Raw genomic sequence first — 20851 nt, forward strand, 5'->3', positions numbered from 1 at the left:
ACCACAAGCAATTGTGGCTGTGACTATTCCATTTAAACATGTACAATTTTCCACTGGTATTCCACTAATAAAATTTGCTCAGATCATGCACAATTATTCTCAATGAAAAACAAAATGTGTAGATTTTTCTATATAATTTCTCCACTTTTTGGAATCATAACCCCCCCATGGAAGAGCTATCATAGTGACAATGATTGTAAACGCCAATTTGACTTTAGGGGCACGGGATCAGACTCTAACTCGGTAAACCTATTAGTAAATTACTTATCCACTTGATAATATTTCCATTAAAATCCAGGTTTTCTTGGTTGGAGTGGGTGGCTCATTTTTCATTTTCCATTCGGACATTGTTTTTTCTACGGAGATAACCAACAGGGTGCTAATTGTGTAATGGTGTTTTCTGAGATTTAGTGGGGACTAGATTTTGTGATGTACTGGGAACTCAAATGAAAAATGTATAGGAATTAATATGCTGAATCACATCTATTCCAGTCTGCTGTACAATATATTTAAATGTTTCTGGAAGCCACATACTTTAGAGTGCCCAGCTAAGATTTGACAGCATTATAGAGCAAAAGAAAAACAAGAGTAAAGTCTCTTAATTGTAAGCTTTTAATAATTTCTTTAAAGGCCCTATGTTGAACTTAAAAACAGCAGATAATACATTAATCACTCATATTAACAATGAAGACCCAGCAGCCTTAGCTTACTTGTTCTTTCCCAAACATGCATCACTTTTTTTTTGCTACTGATGACCCTCTGTACAAGCTTCAAACAGGCTCATTTTATCAGCACAAGAAAGACCATTTCCTGCCCTTTAATGAGTGTGTGCAATGGCAGTTCTGTTTGCATATCCAGGAGGAGAATTTGCCACACAGCAGGTATTCCAGAATGTAGGATGTTCACATATGTTGCATTAACTAGAAATTAAAAAGATAACATTCTCTTGGTGATTTTGTCCTGCTCCAATACACATTTGCTGAAATAAATATTCAGTTACTTTAAAATTAGTACCCCCAACAAGGAACAATTTTACATTAGTAAAAGACCAAAATCCTTGTTACACAGCACTACACCATATGCTCATATATTAAACATCAAATGTTGCCACTTTTCCTGTAGCACTCCCAGTGAAGTACAGAGGAAGCTATGGGCCTGAACTGATGCCTATCAGCGGGAGTCTTTCCACTGAGTTCAAAGGGCATTGGATCAGGCCCTGTAACAATACTTATGCATATTTTTAGCTAACTAACAATGCACTTAACATTGAGCGATTTTGACACAGATAGGTCATTTTCAGTGACTCCTGGCAGCTGCACTAAGGAAAATAAAAACTATTTTTGGGCAGAGCAGAGTTCACCACTAGATGTCTCACTGTATATTAACAGTTTATCTAACAAACTAATGAAATCTGATAAATACAAACAAATTCTTTTAAGGCCTCTTTTGGAGAATAAGTTCAAAATGAACAAAACTAGACTTGGTTTGCTCCACAGCTATAAAGAACATATTCTTTCATGCGGTAGTTAGAAATGAGTGCATGTAGATGAACATCATCTTACAAGACCATGATAATACCAAGTTAATGCTCCTGAACCTGGGAAGTAAACCAATTTTTCAAGTCTCAAGTACGGCCAGTAGGAAAACACTCATATACTGCATGAACAGAGAAAGCAAATCTGGTTCACAACTGAGATCAGACTTCCTGATTGCAGTAACAAAGCCAAGTTAAGTTCTAAATGAATTTAAGGTTAGCAGTGTGGCCTTGTAAAAGACCGTTTGAGCTTTTTGATTACAGTCTCTGGCTTTTGTCCTTTTGGGGCACAACCTTAAAGTTACTTATCTGTATTTGTTTCTGAGTTCTGATCTCAGAGCATAACTTTTTGAAGAATATATTAGTATATCTGTAAAAGAATTTACCATTTTTTGTTTAATCTTTAAAAAGCTTCCATTTTTAAATGAGAAGTCTCCTTTTCCCATTTATACTGTAAGTGTGATTTCCCCAAAGGATGGAGTATTTATTTGTTTTATTTTACCAAAGTTAAATATACATTGTCCTCTTTCAGGTAAGATCCAATTCATGTGCTGTAGCAGCTTATATAAAGGAAATATACATATGAAGCATTTAAAAATAACACAAAAAGAAGGAGGAGGCACCTTAGAGATTAACAATAACACAGTAAAAGCCTTTAACCATTATACAGCTGTAAGATAGCATTGTTATAGTACTATTGAGAAGTATATTGTGGTTTCTGAGAATTTATTAGAAATTTAAACATTCTTAATGCCCATCTGCCTAAATATTTGTTTGAGGAATTAAGTTGTTTTCACATAAGAAGCAGAGCACAGAAAGTGTGTGGTTAGGGTCTGATCAGAGCCTCACTAAAGACAACGGAAAGACGGCTGCCGACTTCAGTGGGTTTGGGATCAGCCTCTTATAGTCCAACCTGGTTAACTAAATTAAAGTTCGATAAGCGGCGGTGAAACAGGCTCTGGGGAGCTCTCAGTCCATTCTGCTGCTGTCCCACCCTCTCATTGCCCACTGGAGTGCTCCAGGTGGGACTCTCTGAAGGGTCCTCTAGGGAGCTGCCCGCTGATCGCGAGCTGCACCTAGCGTTGGCACTAAAGAGGCAGCATCAATGTGCTTGTCTTGCAAACAAACTGCAACAGGGCAGAGTTTGGGGCAGGGTCTGGGGGGACAGGGAAGGCTAAACTCCCTGGAATCCCCGTGCAGCGATTTGGAAAGCGAGGTTAAAGCAGATGATGAGCAAGAGGAGTCTGACAGCGTGCGTTTCTCACGGGCTGCTGTGGAGGAGAGCTCTGCACCGCCAAGTCTAGCAAGCAGCTAGCGTGGAGGAGGCGGCGGCAGGGGCTGTGCGCAAGGCTGCTCAGCACCGGCAATTATTGCTCCAGCTGTTTGGACAAAGACACAAAATCCTAAGGGTGGCGGATTTGGCAGCCCAGGAGCGGCGGCTGCGTTGCCTGCCCGGAGCCGGGCTCGTGCGGACTGAGCTGGCGGACTCGGAGTGACTGTGGGATTCCCTCCCTCCCGCGGGAGGCTGGCGCTGGGCAGAGGCGTCAGGCACCTGCCCGGGGGCGGGCTTGGCTCGAACGCTGCGGCCCCAGCGCCACTGGAGGGGAACCCTCGGATCCGCTTCTCAGCCGGGCTCCCCGCTCCGGCGGCCAGGGGCTGCTCCCGGGAGGGGACCCGCCTCCCCCTGCACGTGCCCGGACGGAGCTGGCGCGGCTGCCCGGGTCTAGCCGCCGCCTGTTCCCCCAGTGCACGAGCCTGTGCCCGGGCGCAGCCGCCTGAGAGGAGCAGCCCATGGGCACGGGCTTGTGCCCGGGCCGTGCTGGTGCAGCTGCCCGGCGTTAGCCCATGGGCCGAGCCGCTGCCCGCGACTAACCAGCCTCCTGCGCTGCCCATGTGCTCCAGCCTGCGCCCGGGCGCCGCCGCCGCTGCTGGCTCGGACTAGCCGCCTCCTCCCCCGGTGGATGCAGCCGGGGAGCGAGCGGAGCGCGCAGCCGGGGAGGGGGGCTGCCGCGGCCGCCGGAGCCGGAGTGCCTGCCAGTGCCCTCTGCGCTCACCAGCATGCTTTACTTCCAGATGGTGATCATGGCAGGGACCGTGATGCTGGCTTATTACTTCGAGTACACGGACACCTTCACGGTCAACGTGCAGGGCTTCTTCTGCTACGAGGGCTCCTATCGCAAGCCCTACCCGGGCCCGGAGGACAGCAGCGCCGTGCCCCCGGCGCTCCTCTACGCGCTGGCCGCAGGGGTCCCGGTGCTGGTGGTAAGCAAGAGCCGCTTCTCTCCTCCCCTCCCCTTCTCCAGTCAGGCGGCGCTCCGGCCCCTGGGCTGCGCTGCCCAGCCGGCGCCCGCGAGTGAGTGAACTGGTTGGCAAGGCACCCTCCGAGCCCGGGGACCCTGCTGAGAGGCAGCTGCGGGCTTTGGTGCAGGGCGAGGGCTTGGCGGAGGATCAGAATAACGGGGTATTTCCTTGGTTAGTATGAATCAGCAGCCACCATTTGCCGTGGCTGAGAGCAGGAGAGAGCCGATTTCTTGGGGGGACAAATGCCGGGGGGGTCTTTCCCTTTCAGTCCCTTCTAGGAAGGGGCCTGCTGCTTTCCCAGATACCCGTGTGTTTGGGCTGCAAGTTACCCCATCAGTGGCAATGGAAACCAGGGGCAACAAAGCCCCCCAACCTCCCCCCATCCCCAACGCCCGGGGCCATTTCCTAATGTCTGCAGGGGACTGCTCCGAAGTTCATTTTTATCACGGATGTCTTAACCTGCCCCTTTCCGTTTGAAACCACAAATCGATTCCTTTCAAGAAAAAAAAAAAAGTGTGTGATTTTATTTTTTTCAAAGCATGTGGGTTAGTCACCGATCAGTGGGCTATATTCGGGGAGCCTATGCTGCTAACGTCCACAAGCCAATATTTCAGCTACTAGTCATCAAAAGCTATATTTCTGTGCATTCATTTTCTGAAAGTAAGTTGATATGCAAACTGGAGTAGACAGTGCTCTCCTTAGTGCACTGGGTAGGTGGGAAATAAACCTGTGCACTTGTTACTTTGGTGTGAGCTTCTGTAAATAAGGTTTATGTAAGGTTAATTTCAGTGGTTTTCTTTGTTTAGAAGCATGCAAATGGAACCATAATAAAACATCTGCCTTTAAGTTGATGAATGTACAAGTTGTAATGTGAGATGACAGGGACATTGGCATCATATAATAATCCCTGATCATGCTGTGGAGGAAAGAGTCAGAGGATCAGCCAGGGGAGTATTTAACCATTTGGGATGGCGGGGTACACAGGCACGCGCTGCTGTTGTTTCCACAACACTAAAGACCAGAAGGAGCTTGACAGGCAAGAAAAAGAGCTCTCCAGATTGAAATTATTTATTTTACACATATATTCCCCTTCAGCAAGTTATCTTTAAAACACAATTGCTTTCTCATCAACTAGATTCTGTCAGTAATCTCTCAAATCTAATTTCATCATGCCCCTGTATCACCATGATGTTTCTGATTGTGTCAGATCCTCCAACACAAAACCTTAGGGCCAAATTCTGTCCTCATATTGAAGTCATTGGGGTTGGATGGGTGTAATTATGATGGATTTGGTCCTTGTTTTCTAGGGTTGAAATTGCACCCTCTGGTAGTATGTGTTGTGGAGGTTTTTAGTCCAGGATTCATTTTGATTTTAACAAGTGTTACTAAAACAACCAATTCTGTCATTTTTTAGGTTGTAGGAAAAAACGTTTTGTATGTCTGGACTATTCTTTTGCTGTTTTCAATGCCCAAATGTCTGTTTTGTTGTGTTTTGTTTTAAACTTTGGCAACAATTTGATGTCTCCTGGGGTTATAGTAGGATTTGCTATAGCCAAGATGGTAGTGACCAAAAATTATTAATGTCTGACAGCCACTTGGTGTTTTAGGTAAAATAAATGGGTGGTTTCCATCCATTTTCTAATAGTTATATATCTGCATCACAAACACCATCTCAATTGGTATTCGTTGGCACCCTTGTCAAAGACAGTCTCAACACAATAAACTACTTATTGAATTGGTAGTGCTGTGGAAGTTAAACACAGATAAATTGAGTTTACCCACTTCTCGTTTGGGGAATATGGAGTTTAATTTAGGTTAGTTTGCCCATTTCTTTGTTTACCACTACACCATTGCTCTCTTCCCCTAGCAGAGGCCCCTCTAGAAAAGGGTTTGAGACACATTGGCAGGTCAGGGCATGGAAGCTTGCACGGAAGTTGCCTATCCTGTACCTCTCCCTTGGATAAACAGAAGACTTCAGCCTTTGGGGATGTCAAGCTGGCATCTGTAACAAACACTAAATGAAATTAATAAAGAAAATATGTTGGGCAGGCCACAGGCTAAATTCTACTATGATTCACCCTGGGTAATCCTGTTGAACTCAATGGATTTTCAGGGGATGTATTTTAGTGCACACTTCCAGGCCCATTATGCATAATATGGATGGGCTCTTTTATTTTACTTTGTTGATTTGGCTTGTTTCTTTTCTGTGGAAGAAGTAAAGCTGTTTGTTCTTTCCAAATCCAGAACTATTTATAAGCTGTTGACCAGAGTAAATCATGGTTGAACTCCACTGTTTGAATTTTCCTAGAGATGAATTTGGGTCTTTGCTACTGTACTAAGCACTTCTTTCTACCTTTGTAGTTCTGGTGTGCAAGAGAACTAGTCAGTCTTTAAAAATGAAATGCAGGGAAGATCTAAAACACGTCACATGGCTAAATCTCTGCATGCATAGCTGAAAATGTAGGCTGAACAGGAAGTTATGTTTCCACAAATAGAGATATTAACCTTTTAAAATGTTTGATATGGAAAAACTGTTTAATAAATATCATGTTTTGAAGTGTGTAGGGAAAAAAAAATCTCCCCCCACCTGAAAAGTTATAAACAGGAAACAAAATCCAAACATTACTCTTATTAATGCTAAATACTAGAGCTGGTTGGAAACTTTTGACAAAAACAATATTTTGATGAAAACGGGGGGATCACAAATTCTTGCAACGTTTTCTCTCCCGTTTTCCAAACAGCTCTGATCAGCACATGTTTTCATCCTTAAATTCACATTATTTTCCACTTACGCTGACCAAGAATGGGAGGGCATCAGGAAAAGCTCTCTGACCCACTTTGGTACCAGATGAGCTGGAGAACACGGGGGGAGCCAACAGAGGGAAGCTTAAGGTATTTCTGCGGAGAAGGTTGTTCTTTCTTTTTATGGAAGAACATTTCTGACTGAAATGGGAGAAGTGCCCTTTAAGGAGTGTTGGGAAGGAGCCACTGTGATTCAGATTTGTTGGGCAGGACAGCTGCTTTTTTGAGGGAGGGGCCTTAGGCCATAATGTCTTACGCTGGTGGAGCTTCTCTTAATAGGTGTGAGTGAAGGCCTCTGTGTATCAAACTTGGGGGCAACTGTGCTAAGTGGGGGAATGAGTGAGCTTCCCAGTGACTTTTCTCTTCCCTAATTCCTGGAGACTGCATAAGTGGGGAGAGTCAGTTCATGGAGGAGCATGTAACGTGTATGTTTGTTTTGAATTGGATGAGTTGCAACATAAACTATCATAGTATATACTGTGATTTACATAATATTTTAATATTATACAGAACATGTTGCTGCTAATGAGAAGTTCCATGAAAGACCTATTCAATTCAATAATAAGCAACTCATCATCCATGCTTATACACATCTAGTGACTAGAAATCCCTATGTAGAGGGAGGGGCTGCAGCTGCTATTGCTTCCCATTGAATGGAGCAGCAGCTGTGGAAGGCCTGGGGTAAAGTCTAACAGCCTGCTTGCGGGTTAGGGAAAATTCAGACTCCAATGTTATACCTGTTTTATGTGATCTTCTTGCTGGGAGATATGAATTTCATATTATTAGGACATACTATAAGAAAGCAAAGTGTGTGAGGTGTCATTTTGAGATCAGGCTCCATGCTATTCAATGTACATTGCAATATTATTTGTAAATGTTTCCCACTTTTAGTTATGCCTTTAGATATAAAATCATGACATATACAAGAAGACGTAGCTGCACACAGGCATACTGTTTACACTGGGAGATATTAAGTCATATCTTTTTAGAACACACTAAGAATACAGTGCAGTGCAAAATGTGGAAGAAGTTGAAATTATGAGATCTCAGTAGAAGAATTTAAATGGCTCCAGTGATGTGAGGTCAAGATCAATGGATCTGAAGATCCAATAGATTGTCAGTAGAATCCATAGGCTTGGCTTTTCCTCCTGACTTTTAATGTGAGTTGAGGATGAAGTAGCAGCTTTAGCTGAGACTCCTTATTTTTCCTGGTTGAAGAAAAAAATGTCCAGAATGACACTTGTATCCTGAGAAATTATAAAAACCTTCTTTATAACTTGAAGTCAAATGTAAAGGTGAAAAGAAATATGGTCTTGATTCATTCTATTTAAAAATATGAAAAAAGAAGCATAGAAATTGTAAGTTTTCTGTTCGGTGCTATTTAAACCTTTTCCCAAAGTGCCAGATTTTGCTCAGCAGGCTGGTTGCTTTTTTAGATTTGTTATGACAGATGTAGTTTGAGAAATATACGTCAGTCTAATCTTTTAGCTTCCAGTGGAAATGATTTGTAGAATTCTCATCTAGTTGCTCATGTTTTCAAAAGCTACAAAATGATCCGGTCTGCTCCATTTCTTTCTGGTAGACCTTAGTAGTGTTTTGTAAGGTCAAAATGATTAATTGAACAAAAGAATGACTTTAGTGGATCCACATACTATTGCATATGATTGAATTTGACAAAATTATTTAAGCAAATAATCAGTGTAAAACAATGGATGATAGGAACTATAATGTATACTGACTGCTTTATATAAACCAGGAGGAGATGACACATTTTCATTAATACATTGTGTAAACACTAAGAATTACCTCATGCTAATGTTGTTTGCTTTTATATCCAAGTAATAAGCATAAAACATTCACAGTTCTATTTGTTTAGGCAGATTCCTAGCATATTCATATTTTCCCTCTAAATCAATTAGTAATTTGTATTTTAGCATAATCCTCTTAATATCATTGAAAAAATGAGTTTCATGTAGAGCACTGTGTTGGTTTTTTCGGTAGCCTGCATGAACTTTTGCATTGTTGCAACCTAAAGAAGTAACCGATGTCAAAGTCAGATACTGTTTGGGCTAACCTAGATGCAGAAACTCCCTTCTCACTGCTCTTTTGGAGCAAGGACTTCCGCATCATATGTAATGCATATTGAAAAACATAATTCCAAGTATACATACAAAATGATGCACTCTAAATTAGCTGTTACCTCTCAAGAAAGAGATATTGGAGTCATTGTGGATAGTTCTCTGAAAATATCCCCTTAATATACAGCTGCAATCAAAAAAGCTAATAGAATGTTCGGAACCTATAAGACCAGGGGTGGCCAACCTGTGGCTCCGGAGCCATATGCGGCTCCTTGTCTAGGCACCGACTCCAGGGCTGGAGCTACAGGCATCAACTTTCCAATGTGCCGGGGGTGCTCACTGCTCAACCCCTGGCTCTGCCACAGGCCCTGCCCCCACTCCATCCCTTCCTACCCCTTCCCTCAGCCGGCTGTGTCCTCGCTCCTCCCCCTTCCTCCCAGAGCCTCCTGCATGCCACAAAACAGCTGACTGGGTGGGACGGGGAGGTGCTGATGGGCAGGGCTGCCGGTAGGTGGGAGGTGCTGGGAGTGGGGCAGGGGAAACTGATGAGAGGCTGCTGACGTATTACTGTGGCTCTTTGGCAATGTACATTGGTAAATTCTGGCTCCTTTTCAGGCTTAGGTTGGCCACCCCTGCTATAAGACAATATAAGATAATAAGACAGAAAATATCATAATGCCCTATAGAAATCCATGATATTCCGCACTTTTGTGTACTGCATGCAGCTCTGGTCATCCCATATAAAAAAAGATATATTAGAATTGGAAACGGTACAGAGAAGGGCAACAAAAGTGATTGAGGGTCTAGAACAGCTTCTATATGAAGAGAGATTAAAAAGACTGGCACTGTTCAGATTGGAAAAGAGATGACAGAGGAGGGGATATGATAGCGGTCTATAAAATCATGAATGGTGTGGAGAAAGTAAATAAGAAAGTGTTATTTACTCCTTCAAATAATACAAGAACGTGAGGGTCACCCAATGACATTAATAGGCAGCAGATTTAAAACAAAGAAAAACAAGTACACAAAATGCACAGTCAACTGTGGAATTCCTTGCCAGGGGATGTTGTGAAGTCAAACTACAATAAGGTTCAAAAAAGAACTAGATCAGTCCATGGAGGATAGGTCCATCAATGGCTGTTAGTCAAGATGGTCAGGGATACAACTCCATGCTCTTGATGTCGCTAGCCTCTGACTGCCAGAAGCTTGGAGTGGATGATGGGGGTTGGATCAGTTGATGATTGCCTGTTCTGTTCATTCTGTCTGAAGCATCTGGCACTGGCCACAATCAGAAGACAGACTATCCAGCTTATACAGACCATTGGTCTGACCCAGTATGGCCATTCTTATGTTCTTATGATCTGGAAAAAACACTGTAAAACTTCACTTTTCTTTATGTCAAATTACATATGTATGCTTGCCCATGTGGGTAAGTTAATACACACTTACGGTTTACAAAGACCTGAACTGAGACCACATTGAGAACAAGGAGAAAGTATCACCACAGCTTTCACAGATCTCTGCTCTTTCCTCAGCACATTTGCCCCTACAGGTTGCCGCTGTCTGAGTTCATCAGACCTGGGACTACTACATTTAGTTAAGACTGGTTGAAAGTTGTGGGCCTGTGCATATGTGCACCTCAGTTCCTATTTTCTGTGCAGAGCCACAACTACTGTGTTTGTGTGTGGGGGGGAGATACAGGAGTCGTATGGCATCCTATCAAAATTGTTTTCATCCTGCTGATGCCTCTTTCAAAACTGCTGCAGGTCTCATACATTCTCCTTCTTATACCTATGATTGATTCCTTGTGCTATTGCTCCGGGGACTGCTCTTGTGTCACCCACTTAAGAGTGTTCAAAATATTCTTGCAAAAGTGTAGTTTTTAGTTCACTAGTCACTTCGTTATAGGTTTAGTCCTGTGTAATTTAGTGTAGTGCATTTTAAAAAGAAGAGTTGCTGGATTGTTACATTTGGGCGGGGGGGGGGAGGTGTCAGAATTTTTGTTTTCTTTTGGTTTTATTCTTCTTGGTGCTTCTTAAAGGATTCAAGTTCTGCCACAAAATATTTCCTGGAGACGTCCCTCAGTGAATTCACTGTGCCATGCACAGGAAAAAATTTCTCCATCAATTACTCACTTCTCAACCCAATCAGAAAGCAGAGCACCTTCACACTGAGTCCTCCATCCACTTTGGCATGGTCAATCATTCCATGCTCATCCATGGTACCAAGTGGATTTGGTTTTGTTTCTCTGTGTGCTTTGGCACCATGGGAAAGATCAAAGCAAAAGAAAAGGAATGCTTGATGACAGATCTTTTAAGATACTTTAATGCCTTTGAGCGTGGCGCTAAAGCCCTTAACATTTAAGTGTGTCCACAGCGTTGGGTTTCATGGCACATGTACACTGAACTCATAGCTTTTCCCAAGGCTTATCCTGATAGCCACCTTAATATTCAATAAGTTGGTCAGAACTGAGACAGGCTGATCTTTTTCATTCCTTGAAAAATACAGAAGTCACCTTTGATGTTCTGTCTTGATGCAGACACCAGGGACCTTCTGTTAGGATTCATATTCACCATTCACCATGTTATTGCCTCCTTTGAGTCTTTCTGCTATGTAAGTGCTATGTGCTTCAGTTAGAGCTGCTTCCTTGGACCCTTTCCAGGATTACACTTGGCCATGTGACCTATATAACTATAGCTATGTCCTCCTCCATAGATCTTTTTATAAACACTGGTGAAATATTCTTCAGACCTGCTTTATGGTGATTCCAAAGTAGATGTCTAAGGGTATGTCTACGCAGCAACTAGACACCCACTGCTGGCCTGTACTCGCTGAGCTGGGCTGCAGAGCTCATCCATTGCAATGTAGTCTTCTGAGCTTTCGCTGGAGCTTAAGCTCTGGGACCCTCCCACCTCACAGGGTCCTAGAGCTTGGGTGTTAGCCCAAGCCCGGAAGTCTACACAGCAATGAAACATCCCCGCAAGCCCGAGTCAGCTGGCACAGGTGTCTAGTTGCTGAGTAGACATACACTTAGTGATTTCTGTACAGTCCTAAGGAGACTAGAAAGACTCCTTTCATTTGATCCCTCCTGACAAGAAATCAAGGAAATTGGATAATTGGGGCAGGAAGGCATACACACCCACAGCTCCTTCTAGCAGGGCAATAAGTCTCTAATTTCTGATGTCCTGGTAAGATCATCTTTTGTGTGGCAAAATATTAATTACTGAGAGTCCTCCAGACAGTAAGTCATTTAAAGGTACCATCCAAGAAAGCTTGGATCAGTCCGAATGTTCTCTCGGGATGGATTTTATACTTGGCACCCATCGCTGTAATATCTGAACTCCTCTGCGTGCTATTCCACAAATAAATGTTTTTCCTCACATTATAGTTGGATACCCAGCTCCTAAATAAACCCTGCATCTACCCTTTCACATCAAATGGAAATGTTTTTTTCACGTGTATAATGAGAAAAATCGTCCTTCCTGATATGTGACCTATCTTGTAGTTCTGAAACATCTTTGATTAGCTAAAGCTGATTTACAAGTGACTCCTTTGATGGTACTTTTGACAGCTATTAACACTTGACATGAAAAGCTAGCCAATAAAGCTCTCTTCTCACCAGCTAATCAAATCATTCCCGAAGGGCCCCTGCATCTTTATATCCTGTTTAAATCCAAAATGCAACCATGGGATATGAATTTAACTTCCATATGCTGAATTTAATATTTAAACAAATCAGTGAATGACTGCTACATTTCATTTTCTGAAATTGTTTTTTCTATTAACAATTGTCTCATCCAGACTAGTTATTCAGCTCCAAGCCCTTATGTCTCTACAGTACTTCCACCTTTATAGTCTTCTATAAGGGCAAAACATGTTTCCATTTTCACACAGAGGTTTTCCCCAAAATGCTTTCAGGATTCCATTTGAACCAGCCATCTCAGCTTTTCTGTGTGAGATTTTTTCCTTCATCCTCATGCTTCACAAGAAACTAATTTCCACAAATTGTATGTATAACATGCTGTCAGTTTTTACCTGTGAGAAAAATGAGTTCTATAAAGTCTCCATTTTTCTTGTTGGTGCCTGATGGTAAAGCAAAGCGGAAATCTATACTGCATCAGTTTCTGTGTGAAAGAGTAGTTGCATCGAAAACGTCTATTTTTTTTAGTTTACTGCTCTCAAGATATCTTAAGGTTCATCCCACCAGATCTGAAGTTATTTAGTACTAATTTATTGACCAGACAGGGTTATACCTTTTGGATTGTTGTCACAGATGTCAGGGCAAATACACTGTTTTAGAATCTCATTCTGCTCTCATTTACCCCTGGGTAAAACAAAGAGGCCAGTGAAGTTGTAACCTGTAAATACAGGATGTAAATCAGGACCTTAACCTTTCTTCATTGGGGGTCATTCAGTTGTGTGTGTTTTCTCCTCCTGTTGACATTTTCTGGGAATCCAAACCACCATAACACCACAAAAGATATGTATGTATACCAAAAACGGAATTCATAATGCCCACTGTGTTCACTACATGCAGTGCTTAGGAATGCCAGCCAACTCTGGGCCATGTGTTTCATTCTATGGGATGGGTCAGGAGTCTGTTTTCAACAGCTGAATGCCTGTTTGTCCTTAAATGATGCACTTATGGTTAAGGGAGAATGTTGTTAGTTCAACTAATCCTGTGTATAAATTCCCAAATCACATGGCACATTGTTTATAATCTAAAATGGAAAGTGAAAACTACTTACCATGCTAAGTAACTGTTTTATTCATTGTACATAATTCAGGATTGAGGATTTATATGGCCGTATGATGTGTAATAAATGACAGCCAAAATCGAATTATACATAGCTTTTTACTATTCTTGTTCTGCATTGAAAAGGTGTGATATGTTTGAAATTTTGGAATTTACACACTAACCCCACAGGGTACATTCTCAGTGAACACCATCAGTTTTCACATATGCTTCCACCATAAACAATACTAATACAAATAATGAATAATATATTTTGGGGATGCATATAAAAGCCTAGCTGAGGCCAATAGGTCACTTCTCCAAAACCCAACAGTTCTGTGTGATGTCCTATTTTTAAAATGAATAATATCTGTGAACATTTTTTGTAACCCAGCCTTTACTATTCAGTTATGTAGATGTGGCATGGTCTAGTGGGTAAGGCATCAGAGTAGGAGTCAGGAGATCAGAGTTCTATTCTTGGCTATCACTAACCTGCTGTGTATCTTTAAGAAAGTAATTTCATCTTTCTGTGGCTCAATTTCCACATCTGTAACATGGGGATACTTGTTTTCCTTTGAAAAGTACTTTGAGATCTACAATTGAAAATCACTATGTAAAATATCTGAGATTTGGTTATTTCAATTTCATTTAGTCTACTTGTCTGATAAATTGAATGAGTACATTTAAAAATAAGGTCCTGATCCCACATGTACATGCTGTTTCATATGATTTCAGGGTCATATGCAACATAAACCTCCAATACCTGTACTGTGATCATATTGAGCCTAATCCTGTGGTCCTTACTCAGGTAAACTTTTTTCTTTTTGTTTATGGGGTTAGGGAGAATGAATGCAAACCTTCTCTCAAAAGGTAATTGGGAGTTTTGATAGAAATCATAATACACAACCTTTCAAGAATTGATATCAGCCCATTAATGTGGTTTGCTGATTATTCTTCCTTCTCTACATAACATTCTCAAACACCATTTTGGTGGTGCTAGGCATGTGGGTGGCATGCAGTCACTAAAGGAATCTGACTCATGATTTCATTGTCACTCAAACTCTGAATAATTTTCTGAACATTTTCTTTAATCAACTAGTAGCCTGTCTCTCTTTTTATTCAAGAGTGATGTTGGAATCAGTAAGTGGAACTTTTTCCATATATAGTTGTCTTGGTTTGTAATAAGGATTTCTGTTACACAGCTATAGCAACTAAGGTCCTAGTTCAGGAAAACACACTTGAGTATTTGCTTATTACTCTGTCCTTATTACTTAATTATGTGCAATTAGAGAGCTGTTTCTTTTGTTTGTATGCATAATTAAAATTAAAATCAAAAATTTTTTGATCTTTAGTGCAATCGTTTAGATCAGGGATCATCAATCTTTGGCATGCAGCCCATCGGGGAAATCCGCGGGCAGGCTGGGACAGTTTGTTTACCCGCAGCGTCCTCAGGTTTGGCCGATCAAAGCTCCCACTGGCCGCGGTTGGTCGTTACAGGCCAATGGGGGCTGTGGGAAGTGGCAGTCAGCACATCCCTTGGCCCACGCCACTTCCCGCAGCCCCCATTGGCCTGGAATGGCGAACCGTGGCCAGTGGGAACTGCGATCGGCCGAACCTGAGGACAAACCATCCAGGCCCACAAGCGGATTTCCCTGATGGGCCGCGTGGCAAAGGTTGACGATCCCTGGTTTAGATGATATTGAAGTCTTGAACATTCTAAATAAGACAGTGTTCTCAGGTGAAACCAACTCCTCAAATCATCTTCTGGGAGCTGAGAAAAATAACAATGTATTTATGTGAAAGTGAAACTATTACAATTAAATGGAATGGAATAAAATGCCATTGATTGTATGCAGTCTTGTAGCTGTGTTGGTCCCAGGCTATTAGAGAGACAAGGTGGGTGAGGCAATAACTTTTACTGGACCAACTTCTGTTGGTGAGAGAGAGACAAGCTTTCAAGCTTATACAGAGCTCAAAGACCTGAAGAAGAGCTCTGTGTAAACTCAAAAACTTGTCTCTCACCAACAGAAGTTGGTCCAATAATTGCTAGCTTGCAAAATTCAAAGGATAAGCCTTAGTAGGAAAAATGAGTATATATTCTAACAAATTTTCAAAACAACATTTTTGAATATAAATATGTAGGTAAAGTGTCATTTTCCCTGACAGAAAACAGCATACTTGTATGGTTATATCATGGAAACATTTTTCTCATTTATCCTTGTTGTAGCTTCACTGAAGTCAGAAGAGATGGAGCAGGGAGGAATCTGGACAGTTTTGTAACTGGAATAATTTTTCACAAACAGCCCTAAAAGGTTTAATGTGGTTTTGTTTGTCCATCAGAGTGAGCTCTAACCTAGAAAAAAAAAAAAAGAAATTGTGGCTTTTCCTTGAGCTCCATATGAGGGGAAGCTAGTAGCTATCCTTGTTGTAGCTTTTAGGAGCTACCCGGGAACCAGATTGAGAGTCACAATTTGATTGCTGGTTCCCTGGGATGGGGGAAGTACTCTGCACCATTTGGCACAGGTTACTTCCTCTGATGCATTGGCTCAGCACTGGCACAGGTTACTTCCTCTGATGCATTAGCTCAGCTGTGTTAATTAGAGCATTGTGTGGGAAGGAAGGGGGGAGCCAAGGCTCTGTCCACTTTCCTGCCCTGCTACATCTCACTCACATACGCAGAAGGGAAAGAAGTGGGCCTGTGGCGGCTTTCCCTTCCACACCGCCTGTTCCTCAATTCCCTGTGCAGCAGCATAGTTAGGTCACAATTTGCTAAAACTGTTTATAATTCTAGCTACATGTGTTTGTAATTCTTCAAGGGGGCGAGGGCAGTTGTCTCATCTTTTGCATGTAAGTCATGAGTTTGTAATATTAGAATGTGATGCACAAGACGACTAAGGAGGAGGAGGAGATGCAGAATGCACATCAGGAAATATAGCAAAAAGCTTGAGAAACAGATTTTGGGCCTGATGGAATCTGTCCTCTGGAATTAGTGAAAGCCAAGGACAATGAAAGAGCCATATAGTCACCCAGATGGAAAAGGAGTGACAAGGCTAGAATGCCAACAAAGAAATAAATCTTCTGTGATTGATACCATTCAAAGTGGCAGGCATATGGTAACACTACTCCTGAAACCTAAACACCTGAAAAAAAATCATAATATCACTGAACATGTATATACACTCAGCAGCACAACTCTGCATTCCCAGCACACCTGAAACTCCTCTTTCCAATGAGAGCTCTGGCTGTCCAAAGTATGAGAGATTGGGCTAAATGCTGTGTACACACACATAGCAATTACATATTTTAACGAAATATCTGTTTATTATCTTCACAGAGAGGAATAACAAGCCACAATAACGTCTGCATTGAAGCCCATCCATTTTACAACTTTTCAAGCCCTAGTATTCTAATACATATATATTCAGGTCTTCATTAAAATACTAGTCTCTATACAACTGTTGAGTTTTTCCTCAAGACATTTGATATACTCAACCACATCTAATTACTGTTATTTTACAGCTAAATACAGAATGTATTTTCTTTGAAAGGTAAATACCACTTGCATTGTTTCATGAAGTAGATAGAGATATACACAAACACTGAAGAAAAGTAACAAGACTTACTCAGCTCACCTTAGTATATAGTCTTTACAATATTTTTACTGTAAATTCACATACCTAGAAAAAGCTGTTTTATACTCCACTGTCTTGGCAGTAAAGTGCATGATTTTCTTTTTGCAAGGCCTTTTTTATGCTAGAAATGTTTGCTAAAATTGCCCACTGTTGCTACTACTGGTTCTGCTCCACCCAGTGGCATAATGAAGGAACTTGGGACCTCTAGCATTTTAAGCATTGTATTATGGAGACCTCCTAAACTGGGTCAGATAACATGTTGCTTATAATACCAGTAGCCATCTGGAGCGCTATCTAATCTACCACCCAGTACAGCTAAAGCGGTGGTAGCAATAGTGTGGATTTTTTTTTGGCAAAAAAGCCTAGTGTAGATACACCATTTAGGTTTCTTTGTCCTATGGAAAAAAATGATGTTGAGCCATGCTATTTTATCATATACTCCTAAATTAAAGTAAATACCAAATGTGTTTATGCTACTGGTATGTACTGTACTATGAAAAGACTTATTGTATGGATTAGCTAACTACCGTTACATAGTTAAAGTAACCATTAAAATCTCTAATATTCATGTTATAAATAACTCTTTGCTCCCATTTCTGAGCCTTCATTAAATTTTTATCTCTAATAAACATCACTTCCATATACTCATTTATTATAACAACATTCTCAAGGAGAAATAATTGGACACAGTAAAATTATAGCTCTTCAAGTGTGGAGGGAAAAAAGGACTGCAAGACGATGGTCTTACACTGTTGTATTTATATTTATTAATCACTACCACTGAACCTGTTATTTTTGGGCTGCTAGATTATTGTTTTCTAGTCCTCTCCCTGCTGATTGGTACACACTTGTAGCATCTCTTCTGGGCCTCAGATTTGGCTATTGATGATTTCTGGGGTAAAATCCTGGTGCACTTTAAGTCAATGGGAGATCTGCTCTTGACTTCTGTGAGGCCAGGATTTCACCTGGGCTCCTTCTATGTGTATCAAACATCCAATAAAGATTGCAATCCCAGTCCCTCTTCAGGGTTCTTTCTTCTGTCTTCTGCATACATAATGTAATTTATTTCAGTGTTGGGGTATTCATAATTTTACTGCTGCTTTTGTGCTCAAGATATAGTATCTTTGAGCATATGCTCAAAGTACAGAAGATAAATTACATTACAGTTGAGATTAGACTAATAATTCCATGCCATCAAGTATTTCTCCATTAGGGATGTTAGTGTGTCTTTAATTCATTTCTAGTTGTATTTTGTCCTTATGCAGTAATTGCTTAGAATTTTGAGGAAATATTTTAAGATAATTACAAATGATCATGGGCAACCCTCACATTTTTGTCGGATCTCTTCTGTTTGATTTATATGAACCATTAAAGTCCTTTCCCATATGTTTATACGTAGCCCTTTATCAGTATGCTTTGCTGGCATTACTTCAGCTCGTTTTTGGGACAGCATTCATTTCTAGAATTCATGGTTCAACCCCACATTTTATTTGAAGTGCCTATCTCAACCCTAATTGCAAAATGATTTAGGGGCCAATCCTCTTCCCATTGAACTCATTGGGAGGTTTATCGTTGACTTCACAGGAGAAAGATAGATATATTGGGTTGGTAATTAGACAGTAGCCTTAAGATATGTGTGAAAGGAGAGAGTTTTATACAGAGGCACTTATAATTAGAGCGGTGCTAGATGCGTAGCTTCAAAGGAAGCAGTTCCATTGTTCAGAAGATAGAGACGACATTTTGCAAAATGGTGACTTTTTTTATTTAGTTTTATTTAAGCTTCTTTGCAATCGTGGCTCAAATAATAACTTACAGTGACAAATAGGAGCCAAGAGGAAGTATAAATATAGGCTTTGCAGATGCATTTGTCTGGCATGAAAAGCCAAAGCAACACTAGTGACAAACATCAGTCAGATGGGCAGCATCATTTGTTTAATTCCAATATTAGAGCATAATGTGTTAATAATGATACAGGGTCTGATCCTTCAATCTCAATGGCTTGAGTAAGGACGAGATGATCTAGCCCAAAATCTGCAAAATATATAAGTTCAGGCAGCAGTTCCATCCAGGAAAGGTCACACCAGAGACTCACTAGTTCCCAGGTAAATCACTAGAGGCACCAGCTCTACCCTCTTAAACACACTAGGCAGTGATATTCAGGAATCCCAGAAGTGCTTTGTTTTTCCTCTTCTTGAGAAAATTGGAGCATTAGAACAGGTGGAGGATAGGCAATGTCCAAAATCCTGCAGAGTTACTGAAATTAGTTTCTGGCAAGCTGCAAGTCAATGGCACTGTTGAAGCAGGAAGTACCACCATTATCAAAGCATTGGACAAGGACTCATGGGGAGGGGAGAGAAAGTTGTCACCCCATGATTTCTGTTCAGTTTTGGTTGGACTGGGGAGAAGCTGGTGCGAATTGAGGACAGGATGAGAGGCAGGAGATTCAGAATTTCTATCTCCCACCAAACGTTGAGAGCACACAGAACATGGCAGCAGCATGTAAGTTACAAATTCCCCAGTTAATTTGTCACCACGATTTTCAAAGACATACTGTTTGTATGCCCAGTACCTGTTAAGACAGCTCAGGCACTGTGGAAGATAGTATAGCATGAATTTTGCCATTTAAATTTAAGCATAAATAAGGGATTACAGATGTGTAGATCAAGTAAGGTTTAAGGAAATATAAAGGAACATAGCTGTTGGAAATTGCTACGGCGGGGTGTGTGTGTGTGTAAATATCCTAAATGTAGGAATTATGCTTAATGATGAATGTCTCTTACACCATGTGCAAGAGACATAAGGAGACAAACTACTGCCCCATATGATACAAAAGCTTATGACTTCTCTGCACAGTCAAATCAGCACAAAGGGGCTGTCTTGGAGGCAAGGATCTGGCCCAACAGGTAAAGGGGGAGATCTTGCATCAGCTCTCTTAATGGGAGCTTTGCCATTGACTTCAGTGGACTGAGGATCAGACCCAAAGGCATGCTCCAGCTATACTGCATGGCATTTACCTTCTCATAAGAAAGATACATTGTGGGGCCTAACCAGACTGACATCACTTTACAAATATCAGAAACCCTTTGAAAAGCCAACACTACTAATCTAATGTCTTTACTGATATTTTACATTTAGGATGAGGTGTTCATACTTGATTGAACATGGACAACTTTATAAGACATCTGTGAGCCTGGAGGAGATTAGCCCTTCAGTTTTCCAATTGCTGAACACTGTTTTAGCCTGCAGCTTGTTAATATTACATGGCTGATAGGTTTGCATAGTTAAGCATGTCTAGAACAATGTCACCAATGCACTTTATTGGGCACAAACAAATCTTTGCATCCTACCAATTTTGCATTCAATCACCCCGTTTCCCAATATCCCCCAATGTTAACTTGGTGTAGCAATGAATTGCAGCATTCATGCCTTTCTCTGAGTCCCATTTACATTGATTAAGTGGTAATGACAACTGATAATCAACCCCAAGTCCCTCTACAAATAGAACTGGTGAGGAAGGTGAGCAGTGGCATGATGATCTATTCTGCCGCTTGTAGTGTGACATTGCCGAATATGCTCCTTGTCCCAGCAACATGCAGCTGTACCAGTGATAATTTTAAGAGAGCAGCCCCAAATAGCAATAGTAGGAGCATCTCCATAGTGATTCCATAGTGTTTTATCCATTTCCTGTTCATCCAAGGAGTTTCCATGCAAAACAGACCACTGGATGCTGCCTTTTTTGTGACACAACACTACAGAGGGCTAGACTGTG

General features: G+C 41.4%; 1 protein-coding gene across 1 annotated transcript in view; it reads left to right on the forward strand.

The window, feature by feature from the left end:
• Positions 1 to 3592: 3592 nt before the first annotated feature.
• Positions 3593 to 20851, forward strand: part of PLPPR5 (phospholipid phosphatase related 5) — a 53149-nt gene continuing 35890 nt past the window's right edge. Inside the window, exon 1 of the mRNA XM_077824691.1 lies at positions 3593 to 3796. Coding sequence (XP_077680817.1) covers positions 3593 to 3796 — 204 coding nt within the window. The remainder of the gene's footprint in view (positions 3797 to 20851) is intronic.

Source organism: Eretmochelys imbricata, chromosome 8 (genome assembly GCF_965152235.1).
Source record: "Eretmochelys imbricata isolate rEreImb1 chromosome 8, rEreImb1.hap1, whole genome shotgun sequence".
Classification (NCBI taxonomy): domain Eukaryota; kingdom Metazoa; phylum Chordata; order Testudines; family Cheloniidae; genus Eretmochelys; species Eretmochelys imbricata.